Below are 11,948 nucleotides of genomic sequence, written 5' to 3' on the forward strand. Positions count from 1 at the left end.
ATCACAGCAAAAATGGTTTTGGAGAAAAGGAAAGTCTTTTCGTTTGGCAAGTGCATAAAATGTCACCTATACAAACAGAAATATCATGTTTGTTTGCAGCATTTCCTCTAGCTCTCTCCCTAGAAAATATGAATGTGTAGAGCTGGTGTCCCCATGATGAACCAATTAGTGTTTCAATGGTACAAAATTAAATGTTCTTTGATAAAAACATTTAAAACAATAAAGTACATCGATAATATCCAGAAAACACAAACACAGAAGCTTTCACAATATTTCGGATTGAGTTAGATAAAACGCATTCGGATATTCTGTATTCATCCAGTCATATCCGGACAAACTGGTGTGGAATTCGTATGCAATGGACCGAGAAAACTAAGTAAAAATCATTTTGGAGAAAAGCAAAGTCTTTTCATTAGGCAAGTGCATAAAATGTCATCTATACAAACAGAAATATCATGTTTGTTTGTCGCAGTTCCTCTACCTTTCTCCCTAGAAAATACGAATGTGTAGAGCTGGTGTCTCCATGTGGAACCAATAACTGTATCCAAGCTCAAAAGAAAATGTTCCCCGATAAAAAAACATTTAAAACAATAAAGTCCGTGGATAATATCCAGAAAACACACACAGAGGTTGTAGCAAAATCTGGGATTGAGTGAGCCAAAAGAAAACCGGATATTTCTGGTTTCATCCAGTCATATCTGGACAAACTGGTGTGGCATTCGTATGAATAGACCGAGAAAATCACAGTAAAAATGGTTTTGGAGAAAAGGAAAGTCTTTTCGTTAGGCAAGTGCATAAAATGCCATCTATACAAACAGAAATATCATATTTGTTTGTCGCAGTTCCTCTAGCTTTCTACGTAGAAAATACGAATTTGTAGAGCTCGTATCCCCAGGATGAACCAATTAGTGTTTCTACGGTACAAAATTAAATGATCCCTGACAAAAACATTGAAAACAAGAAAATGCACCGATAGTATCTAGAAAACACAAACACAGATGCTTTTTACAATATTTCAGATATCGTTAGCCAAAACACGAACAGATACTTCTGGTTTACTCCAGTCATATCCAGACAAAGTGGTGTGGAATTCGTATGCAATGGACTGAGAAAGTCACAGCAAAAATGGTTTTGTAGAAAAGCAAAGTCTTTTCGTTTGGCAAGTGCATAAAATATCATCGATACAAACAGAAATATCATGTTTGTGTTCCGCAGTTCCTCTAGCTTTCTCCCTAGAAAGTACGAATATGTAGAGCTGGTATCTCCATGTGGAACCAATTACTGATTCCAAGAACAAAATTAAATGTTCCTAATAAAAAACATTCAAAACAATCAAGTCCGTGGATAATATCAGGAATACACAAACACAGAAGCTGTAGCAATATCTGGGACTGAGCTGGCCAAAACAAAACCAGATATTTCCGGTTTCATCCAGTCATATCCGGACAAACTGGTGTGGAATTCGTATGCAATGGACCGAGAAAATCACAGTAAAAATGGTTTTGGAGAAAAGCAAAGTCTTTTCGTTAGGCAAGTGCATCAAATGTCATCTATACAAACAGAAATATCATGTTTGTTTGCCGCAGTTCCTCTAGCTTTCTCCCTAGAAAATACGAATGTGTAGAGCTGGGGTCCCCATGCAGAACCAATTAGTGTTTCAACGGCACGAAATTAAATGTTCCCTGATAAAAACATTCAAAACAATAAAGTCCATCGTAATATCCAGAAAACACAAACACAGAGGCTGTAGCAATATCTGGGATTGAGTTAGCCAAAACAAAACCGGATTTTTCCGGTTTCATCCAGTCATATCCAGACAAACTGGTGCGGAATTCGTATGCAATGGACCGAAAAAATCACAGTACAAATGTTTTTGGAGAATAGCAAAGTCTTTTCGTTGGGGAAGAGCATAAAATATTATCTATACAAATAGAAATATCATGTTTCTTTGCTGCAGTTCCTCTAGTTTTCTCGCTGGAAATTACGAATGTGTAGAGCTTGTGTTCCCATTATGAATCAATTAGTGTTTCCACGGTACAAAATTAAATGTTCCCTGATAAAAACATTCAAAACAATAAGTCCATCGATAATATCCCAAAAACACAAACGCACAGGCTTTCACAATATTTCGGATTGAATTAGCCAAAACACAACCGGATATTTCTGCTTTCATCCAGTCATATCCGGACAAACTGGTGTGGAATTTGTATGCAATGGACCAAGAAAATCACAGTAAAAATGGTTTTGGAGAAAAGCACAGTCTTTTCCTTAGGCAAGTGCATAAAATGTCATCGATACAAACAGAAATATCATCTTTGTATGTCGCAGTTCCTCTAGCTCTCTCCCTAGAAAATACGAATGTGCAGAGCTGGTGTCCCCATGATGAACCAATAGTGTTTCAACGGTACAAAATTAAATGTTCCCTGATAAAAACATTCAAAACAATATAGTCCATCAATAATATCCAGAAAACACCAACACAGAGGCTTTTACAATATTCGGAATGCGTTAGCCAAAACAATACCGGATATTTCCGGTTTAATCCAGTCACATCCAGTAAACTCGTGTGGAATTCGTATGCAATGGACCAAGATATTCACACTAAAAATGGTTTTGGAGAAAAGCAAAGTCTTTTCGTTAGGCAAGTGCATCAAATGTCATCTATACAACAGAAATATCATGTTTGTTTGCAGCAGTTCCTCTAGCTTTATCCCTAGAAAATACGAATGTGTAGAGCTGGTGTCTCCATGTGGAACGGATTAGTGATTCCAATCACAAAATTAAATGTTCCTTGATAAAAAAACATTCAAAACAATAAAGTCTGTGGATAATATCAGGAATACATAAATACAGAGACTGTAGCAATATCTGGGATTGAGTTAGCCAAAACAAAACCGGATATTTCCGGTTACAACCAGTCATTTCCGGTAAACTGGTATGGAATTCCTATGCAATGGACGGGATATATTCACAATAAAAATGGTTTTGGAGAAAAGCAAAGTCTTTTCGTTAGGCAAGTGCATAAAATGTCATCTATACAAACAGAAATATTATGTTTGTTTGCCGCAGTTCCTCTAGATGTCTCCCTAGAAAATACGAATGTGTAGAGCTGGTGTCTCCATGTGGAAACAATTAGTGTTTCCAATTACAAAATTGAATGTTCCCTGATAAAAACATTCAAAACAATAAAGTCCATCGATAATATCCAGAAAACACCAATAGAGGCTTTCACAATATTTCAGATTGAGTTACCCAAACACAACCGGTTATTGCTGGTTTCATCCAGTCATACCTGACAAACTGTTCTGGAATTTGTATGCAATGGACCAGAAAATCACAGTAAAAATGGTTTTGGAGAAAAGCAAAGTCTTTTCGTCAGGCAATTGCATAAAATGTCATCTATACAAACAGAAATATAATGTTTGTTTGTCACAATTCCTCTAGCTTTCTCCCTAGAAATTACGAATGTGTAGAGCTGGTATCTCCATGTGGAACCAATTACTGATTACAAGCGCAAAATATATTGTCCCTAATAAAAAACATTCAAAACAATGAAGTCCGTGGATAATATCAGGAATACAGAAACACAGAGGCTGTAGCAATATCTGGGACTAAGGTGGCCAAAACAAAACCGGATATTTCCGGTTTCATCCAGTCACAACCGGACAAACTGGTGTGGAATTCGTATGCAATGGACCGAAAAAATCACAGTAAAAATGGTTTTGGAGAAAAGCAAAGTCTTTTCGTTAGGAAAGTGCGTAAAATATCATCTGTAGAAACAGAAATATCATGTTTGTTTGTGGCAGTTCCTCTAGCTTTCTCCTTAGAAAATATGAATGTGTAGAGCTGGTATCTCCATGTGGAAAGAATTAGTGATTCCAAGCACAAAATAAAATGTTCCCTGATAAAAAACATTCAAAACAATAAAGTCCGTGGGTAATATTAGGAATACACAAACACAGAGGCTGTAGCAATATCTGGGATTGAGTTAGCCAAAATATAACCATATATTTATGTTTTCATCCAGTCATATCCGGTAAACTGGTGTAGAATTCGTATGCAATGGACTGAGAAAATCACAGCAAAAATGGTTTTGGAGAAAAGCAAAGTCTTTTCGTTAGGCAAGTGCATAAAATGTCATCTATACAAACAGAAATATCATGTTTGTTTGCAGCATTTCCTCTAGCTCTCTCCCTAGAAAATACGAATGTGTAGAGCTGGTGTCCCCATGATGAACCAATTAGTGTTTCAACGGTACAAAATTAAATGTTCCTTGATAAAAACATTTAAAACAATAAAGTACATCGATAATATCCAGAAAACACAAACACAGAAGCTTTCACAATATTTCAGATTGAGTTAGATAAAACGCATTCGGATATTCTGTATTCATCCAGTCATATCCGGACAAACTGGTGTGGAATTCGTATGCAATGGACCGAGAAAACTAAGTAAAAATCGTTTTGGAGAAAAGCAAAGTCTTTTCATTAGGTAAGTGCATAAAATGTCATCTATACAAACAGAAATATCATGTTTGTTTGTCGCAGTTCCTCTAGCTTTCTCCCTAGAAAATACGAATGTGTAGAGCTGGTGTCTCCATGTGGAACCAATAACTGTATCCAAGCTCAAAAGAAAATGTTCCCCGATAAAAAAACATTTAAAACAATAAAGTCCGTGGATAATATCCAGAAAACACACACAGAGGTTGTAGCAAAATCTGGGATTGAGTGAGCCAAAAGAAAACCGGATATTTCTGGTTTCATCCAGTCATATCTGGACAAACTGGTGTGGCATTCGTATGAATAGACCGAGAAAATCACAGTAAAAATGGTTTTGGAGAAAAGGAAAGTCTTTTCGTTAGGCAAGTGCATAAAATGCCATCTATACAAACAGAAATATCATATTTGTTTGTCGCAGTTCCTCTAGCTTTCTACGTAGAAAATACGAATTTGTAGAGCTCGTATCCCCAGGATGAACCAATTAGTGTTTCTACGGTACAAAATTAAATGATCCCTGATAAAAACATTGAAAACAAGAAAATGCACCGATAGTATCTAGAAAACACAAACACAGATGCTTTTACAATATTTAGGATATCATTAGCCAAAACACGAACAGATACTTCTGGTTTACTCCAGTCATATCCAGACAAAGTGGTGTGGAATTCGTATGCAATGGACTGAGAAAGTCACAGTAAAAATGGTTTTGTAGAAAAGCAAAGTCTTTTCGTTTGGCAAGTGCATAAAATATCATCGATACAAACAGAAATATCATGTTTGTGTTCCGCAGTTCCTCTAGCTTTCTCCCTAGAAAGTACGAATATGTAGAGCTGGTATCTCCATGTGGAACCAATTACTGATGCCAAGAACAAAATTAAATGTTCCTAATAAAAAACATTCAAAACAATCAAGTCCGTGGATAATATCAGGAATACACAAACACAGAAGCTGTAGCAATATCTGGGACTGAGCTGGCCAAAACAAAACCGGATATTTCCGGTTTCATCCAGTCATATCCGGACAAGCTGGTGTGGAATTCGTATGCAATGGACCGAGAAAATCAAGTAAAAATGGTTTTGGAGAAAAGCAAAGTCTTTTCGTTAGGCAAGTGCATCAAATGTCATCTATACAAACAGAAATATCATGTTTGTTTGCCGCAGTTCCTCTAGCTTTCTCCCTAGAAAATACGAATGTGTAGAGCTGGGGTCCCCATGCAGAACCAATTAGTGTTTCAACGGCATGAAATTAAATGTTCCCTGATAAAAACATTCAAAACAATAAAGTCCATCGTAATATCCAGAAAACACAAACACAGAGGCTGTAGCAATATCTGGGATTGAGTTAGCCAAAACAAAACCGGATTTTTCCGGTTTCATCCAGTCATATCCAGACAAACTGGTGCGGAATTCGTATGCAATGGACCGAGAAAATCACAGTACAAATGTTTTTGGAGAATAGCAAAGTCTTTTCGTTAGGGAAGAGCATAAAATGTTATCTATACAAATAGAAATATCATGTTTCTTTGCTGCAGTTCCTCTAGTTTTCTCGCTAGAAATTACGAATGTGTAGAGCTTGTGTTCCCATTATGAATCAATTAGTGTTTCCACGGTACAAAATTAAATGTTCCCTGATAAAAACATTCAAAACAATAAGCCCATCGATAATATCCCAAAAACACAAACGCACAGGCTTTCACAATATTTCGGATTGAATTAGCCAAAACACAACCGGATATTTCTGCTTTCATCCAGTCATATCCGGACAAACTGGTGTGGAATTTGTATGCAATGGACCAAGAAAATCACAGTAAAAATGGTTTTGGAGAAAAGCACAGTCTTTTCCTTAGGCAAGTGCATAAAATGTCATCGATACAAACAGAAATATCATCTTTGTATGTCGCAGTTCCTCTAGCTCTCTCCCTAGAAAATACGAATGTGCAGAGCTGGTGTCCCCATGATGAACCAATAGTGTTTCAACGGTACAAAATTAAATGTTCCCTGATAAAAACATTCAAAACAATATAGTCCATCAATAATATCCAGAAAACACCAACACAGAGGCTTTTACAATATTCGGAATGCGTTAGCCAAAACAATACCGGATATTTCCGGTTTCATCCAGTCACATCCAGTAAACTCGTGTGGAATTCGTATGCAATGGACCGAGATATTCACACTAAAAATGGTTTTGGAGAAAAGCAAAGTCTTTTCGTTAGGGAAGTGCATAAAATGTCATCTATACAAACAGAAATATCATGTTTGTTTGCAGCAGTTCCTCTAGCTTTATCCCTAGAAAATATGAATGTGTAGAGCTGGTGTCTCCATGTGGAACAGATTAGTGATTCCAATCACAAAATTAAATGTTCCTTGATAAAAAAACATTCAAAACAATAAAGTCTGTGGATAATATCAGGAATACATAAATACAGAGACTGTAGCAATATCTGGGATTGAGTTAGCCAAAACAAAAGCGGATATTTCCGGTTACAACCAGTCATTTCCGGTAAACTGGTATGGAATTCCTATGCAATGGACGGGATATATTCACAATAAAAATGGTTTTGGAGAAAAGCAAAGTCTTTTCGTTAGGCAAGTGTATAAAATGTCATCTATACAAACAGAAATATTATGTTTGTTTGCCGCAGTTCCTCTAGATGTCTCCCTAGAAAATACGAATGTGTAGAGCTGGTGTCTCCATGTGGAAACAATTAGTGTTTCCAATTATAAAATTGAATGTTCCCTGATAAAAACATTCAAAACAATAAAGTCCATTGATAATATCCAGAAAACACCAATAGAGGCTTTCACAATATTTCGGATTGAGTTACCCAAACACAACCGGTTATTACTGGTTTCATCCAGTCATACCTGACAAACTGTTCTGGAATTTGTATGCAATGGACCAGAAAATCACAGTAAAAATGGTTTTGGAGAAAAGCAAAGTCTTTTCGTCAGGCAATTGCATAAAATGTCATCTATACAAACAGAAATATAATGTTTGTTTGTCACAGTTCCTCTAGCTTTCTCCCTAGAAATTACGAATGTGTAGAGCTGGTATCTCCATGTGGAACCAATTACTGATTACAAGCGCAAAATTTATTGTCCCTAATAAAAAACATTCAAAACAATGAAGTCCGTGGATAATATCAGGAATACAGAAACACAGAGGCTGTAGCAATATCTGGGACTAAGGTGGCCAAAACAAAACCGGATATTTCCGGTTTCATCCAGTCACAACCGGACAAACTGGTGTGGAATTCGTATGCAATGGACCGAAAAAATCACAGTAAAAATGGTTTTGGAGAAAAGCAAAGTCTTTTCGTTAGGAAAGTGCGTAAAATATCATCTATAGAAACAGAAATATCATGTTTGTTTGTCGCAGTTCCTCTAGCTTTCTCCTTAGAAAATATGAATGTGTAGAGCTGGTATCTCCATGTGGAAAGAATTAGTGATTCCAAGCGCAAAATAAAATGTTCCCTGATAAAAAACATTCAAAACAATAAAGTCCGTGGGTAATATTAGGAATACACAAACACAGAGGCTGTAGCAATATCTGGGATTGAGTTAGCCAAAATATAACCATATATTTCTGTTTTCATCCAGTCATATCCGGTAAACTGGTGTGGAATTCGTATGCAATGGACTGAGAAAATCACAGCAAAAATGGTTTTGGAGAAAAGGAAAGTCTTTTCGTTTGGCAAGTGCATAAAATGTCATCTATACAAACAGAAATATCATGTTTGTTTGCAGCATTTCCTCTAGCTCTCTCCCTAGAAAATACGAATGTGTCGAGCTGGTGTCCCCATGATGAACCAATTAGTGTTTCAACGGTACAAAATTAAATGTTCCCTGATAAAAATATTCAAAACAATAAAGTCCATCGATAATACCCAGAAAACACAAACACAGAGGCTTTCACAATATTTCGATTGAGTTAGCCAAAACACAACCGGATATTTCCGGTTTCATCCAGTCATATCCGGAGAAACTGGTGTGGAATTCGTATGCAATGAACCAAAAAAATCACAGTAAAAATTGTTTTGGAGAAAAGCAATGTCTTTTCGTTAGGCAAGTGCATAAAATGTCATCTAGACAAACAGAAATATCATGTTTGTGTGTCGCAGTTCCTCTAGGTTTCTCCCTAGAAAATACGAATATGTTCAGCTGGTGTCCCCATGTTGAGCCAACTAGTGTTTCAACGGTACAAAATTAAATATTCCCTGACAAAAAGCATTGAAAACAATAAAGTCCGTGGATAATAACAGGAATACACAAACAAAGAGGCTGTAACAATATCTGGGATTGAGTTAGCCAAAACCAAACCAGATATTTCCTTTTTTTTTTTTTTCAAACTCACTTCCCGTTTATTGAGTCCAAGTTGCCATGGCATAGTCTGGCGCTCAATAAGGGAAAGCGTGTTTGAATAAGGTAATGTTATCATTAGCATGTCCAGGAGACGGTTACAGTCAAGTAGCAACGCAGTAAGGCGCTGGGGATCACACAGGTTACATTTTGTCAAGGCCCAGCTCCTCTGGAGTAGAGATTCCCAGTTCATTTAAAGTTGGTCTAAGTTCCTGGATGACATAGGGATAGATTTCCTGATGAGGTCCTGCTTTGTCCTTCACAACCTCTAGGATGCGAACTGCACTAGCGTAGTCATTTAGCCGTCTGCAGGCCCGCAGAGCAGCATAAATGATTTTGGGCTCTGGCACCAGATCATAGCCAACAAGCGTGTTCATCCCTTTACGCAGCTCCCAAGCATCTATGTCCGGCTTGTTGAAGTACGTCACCCATCGAGCGTCAAACTCCTCATCTGTCTCCTGCGACCCATGGGAGTAGCAGCGGACTGACTGGAGAGAAGCGGCGGCGCCGGGAGCCGGGCCGGGGTGCTGGAGGCCTCGAAGTCTGGCAGGGATGGCTGCGGGTGCGGCGCAGCGGCCGAGAGCGGCGCCCAGCATGATGGCGATGGCGGAGCGCGGAGGCAGAGACCAGCCAGCGGCGCGCACGCAGCTGCTCAGGCGCTCCCGGGGGCCCAGCTCACGCCTATTTCCGGTTTTATCCAGTCATATCCAGACAAACTTGTGTGCAATTCATATGAAGTGTACCGAGAAAATCACAGAAAAATGGTTTTGGAGAAAAGCAAAGTCTTTTCATTAGGCAAGTGAATAAAATGTCATCTATACAAACAGAAATATCATGTTTCTTTGCGTAGTTCCTCTAGCAGCCTCCTTAGAAAATATGAATGTGTACAGCTGGTGTTCCCATGATGAACCAATTAGTGTTTCTACGGTACAAAATTAAATGTTCCCTGATAAAAATATTCAAAACAATAAAGTCCATCGATAATACCCAGAAAACACAAACCCAGAGGCTTTCACAATATTTCGGATTGAGTTAGCCAAAACACAACCGGATATTTCTGGTTTCATCCAGTCATATCAAGACAAACTGCTGTGGAATTCGTATGCAATGAACCAAAAAAATCACAGTAAAAATGGTTTTGGAGAAAAGCAAGTCTTTTCGTTAGGCAAGTGCATAAAATGTCATCTATACAAAGAGAAATATCATGTTTGTTTGTGGCAGTTCCTCTAGCTTTCTCCCTAGAAAATACGAATATGTTCAGCTGGTGTCTCCATGTGGAACCAATTAGTGTATCCAAGCTCAAAATAAAAAGTTCCCCGATAAAAAAGCATTCAAAAAAAATAATGTCCGTTGATAATTTCCAGAAAACACAAACACAGAGGAAGTAGCAATATCTGGGATTGCGTTAACCAAAACAAATCCGGATATTTCCGGTTTCATCCAGTCATATCCCTACAAACTGGTGTGGAATTCATATGAAGTGTACCGAGAAAATCACAGAAAAATCATTTTGGAGAAAAGCAAAGTCTTTTCCTTAGGCAAGTGTATAAAATGTCATCTATACAAACAGAAATATCATGTTTGTTTGCCGCAGTTACTCTAGCAGTCTCCCTAGAAAATACGAATGTGTAGAGCTGGTGTTTCCATGTGGAACCAATTAGTGTTTCTACAGTACAAAATTAAATGTTCCCTGATAAAAATATTCAAAACAATAAAGTGCATTGATAATGTTCAGAAAACACACAAAAAGAAACTTTCACAATATTTCGGAATGAGTTAGCCAAAGTGGCTGGGGAAATATTTCGGATTGATTTAGCCAAAAGAAAACCAGATATTTCCGGTTTCTCCCAGTCATATCGGGAAAAACTGGTGTGGAATTCGTATGCAGTAGACCGAGAAAATCACAGTAAAAATAGTTTTGGAGAATAGCAAAGTCTTTTCATTAGGCAAGTGCATAAAATGTCATCTATACAAACAGAAATATCATGTTTATTTGCCGCAGTTCCTCTAGATTTCTCTCTAGAAAATCCAAATGTGTAGAGCTGGTGTCCCCATGATGAACCAATTAGTGTTTCAACGGTACAAAATCAAATGTTCCCTGATAAATATATTCAAAACAATAAAGTCCATCGATAATATCTAGAAAACACAAACACAGAGGCTTTCACAATATTTCGGATTGAGTTAGCCAAACAACCACCGGATATTTCTGTTTTCATCCAGTCATATCCGGACAAACTTTTGTGGAATCCGTATGCAATGGACCGAGAAATTCACAGTAAAAAAGGTTTTGGAGAAAAGCAAAGTCTTTTCGTCAGGCAAGTGCATAAAAAGCCATCTATACAAACAGAAATATCAGGTTTGTTTGCCGCAGTTCCTCTAGCTTTCTCCCTAGAAAATACGAATATGTTCAGCTGGTGTCTCCATGTGCCAATAATTACTGTATCCAAGCTCAAAATAAAATGTTCCCCGATAAAAAAACATTCCAAACAATAAAATCCAATGATTATATCCAGAAAAAACAAGCACAGTGGCTGGAGCAATATTTGGGATTGAGTTAGCCCAAAAAATACCGGATATTTCCCGTTTCATCCAGTCATATCCGGACAAACTGGTGTGGAATTCGTATGCAATGGACCGAGAAAATCACAGTAGAAATGGTTTTGGAGAAAAGCAAAGTCTTTGGTTAGGCAGTTGCAACAAATGTCATCTATACAAACAGAAATATCATGTTTGTTTGCCGCATTTCCTCTAGCTTTCTCCCTAGAAAATACGAATGCGTAGAGCTGGTGTCTCCATGTTGAACCAATTAGTGTTTCCAAGCAGAAAATTAAATGTTCCCTGATAAAAAACATTCAAAACAATAAAGTCTGTGGATAATATCTGGAATACACAAACACAGAAGCGGTAACAATATCTGGGATTGAGTTAGCCAAAACAAAACCAGATATTTCCGGTATCATCCAGTCATATCCGGAGAAACTGGTGCGGAATTCGTATGCAATGGACCGAGAAAATCACAGTACAAATGGTTTTGGAGAAAAGCAAAGTCTTTTCATTAGGCAAGTGCATAAAATGTCATCTATAC

The 11,948-nt window shown here is 37.6% G+C and overlaps 1 protein-coding gene across 1 annotated transcript; it reads right to left on the reverse strand.

Moving 5' to 3' along the window:
• Positions 1-8,863: 8,863 nt before the first annotated feature.
• Positions 8,864-9,456, reverse strand: LOC133754626 (cytochrome c oxidase subunit 5A, mitochondrial-like). Its single transcript, XM_062185046.1, has one exon. The coding sequence runs from the start codon at positions 9,454-9,456 to the stop codon at positions 9,004-9,006; it is 453 nt and encodes a 150-aa protein (XP_062041030.1). The 3' UTR covers positions 8,864-9,003.
• Positions 9,457-11,948: the final 2,492 nt, after the last annotated feature.

The sequence above is a fragment of the Lepus europaeus genome, unplaced genomic scaffold, assembly GCF_033115175.1.
Source record: "Lepus europaeus isolate LE1 unplaced genomic scaffold, mLepTim1.pri SCAFFOLD_254, whole genome shotgun sequence".
NCBI classification, from domain to species: Eukaryota; Metazoa; Chordata; class Mammalia; order Lagomorpha; family Leporidae; genus Lepus; species Lepus europaeus.

Coding starts and splice junctions, on each gene's coding strand:
- LOC133754626 (XM_062185046.1), bottom strand. CDS start 9,456: ATGCTGGGCGCCGCTCTCGGCCGCTGCGCCGCACCCGCAGCCATCCCT.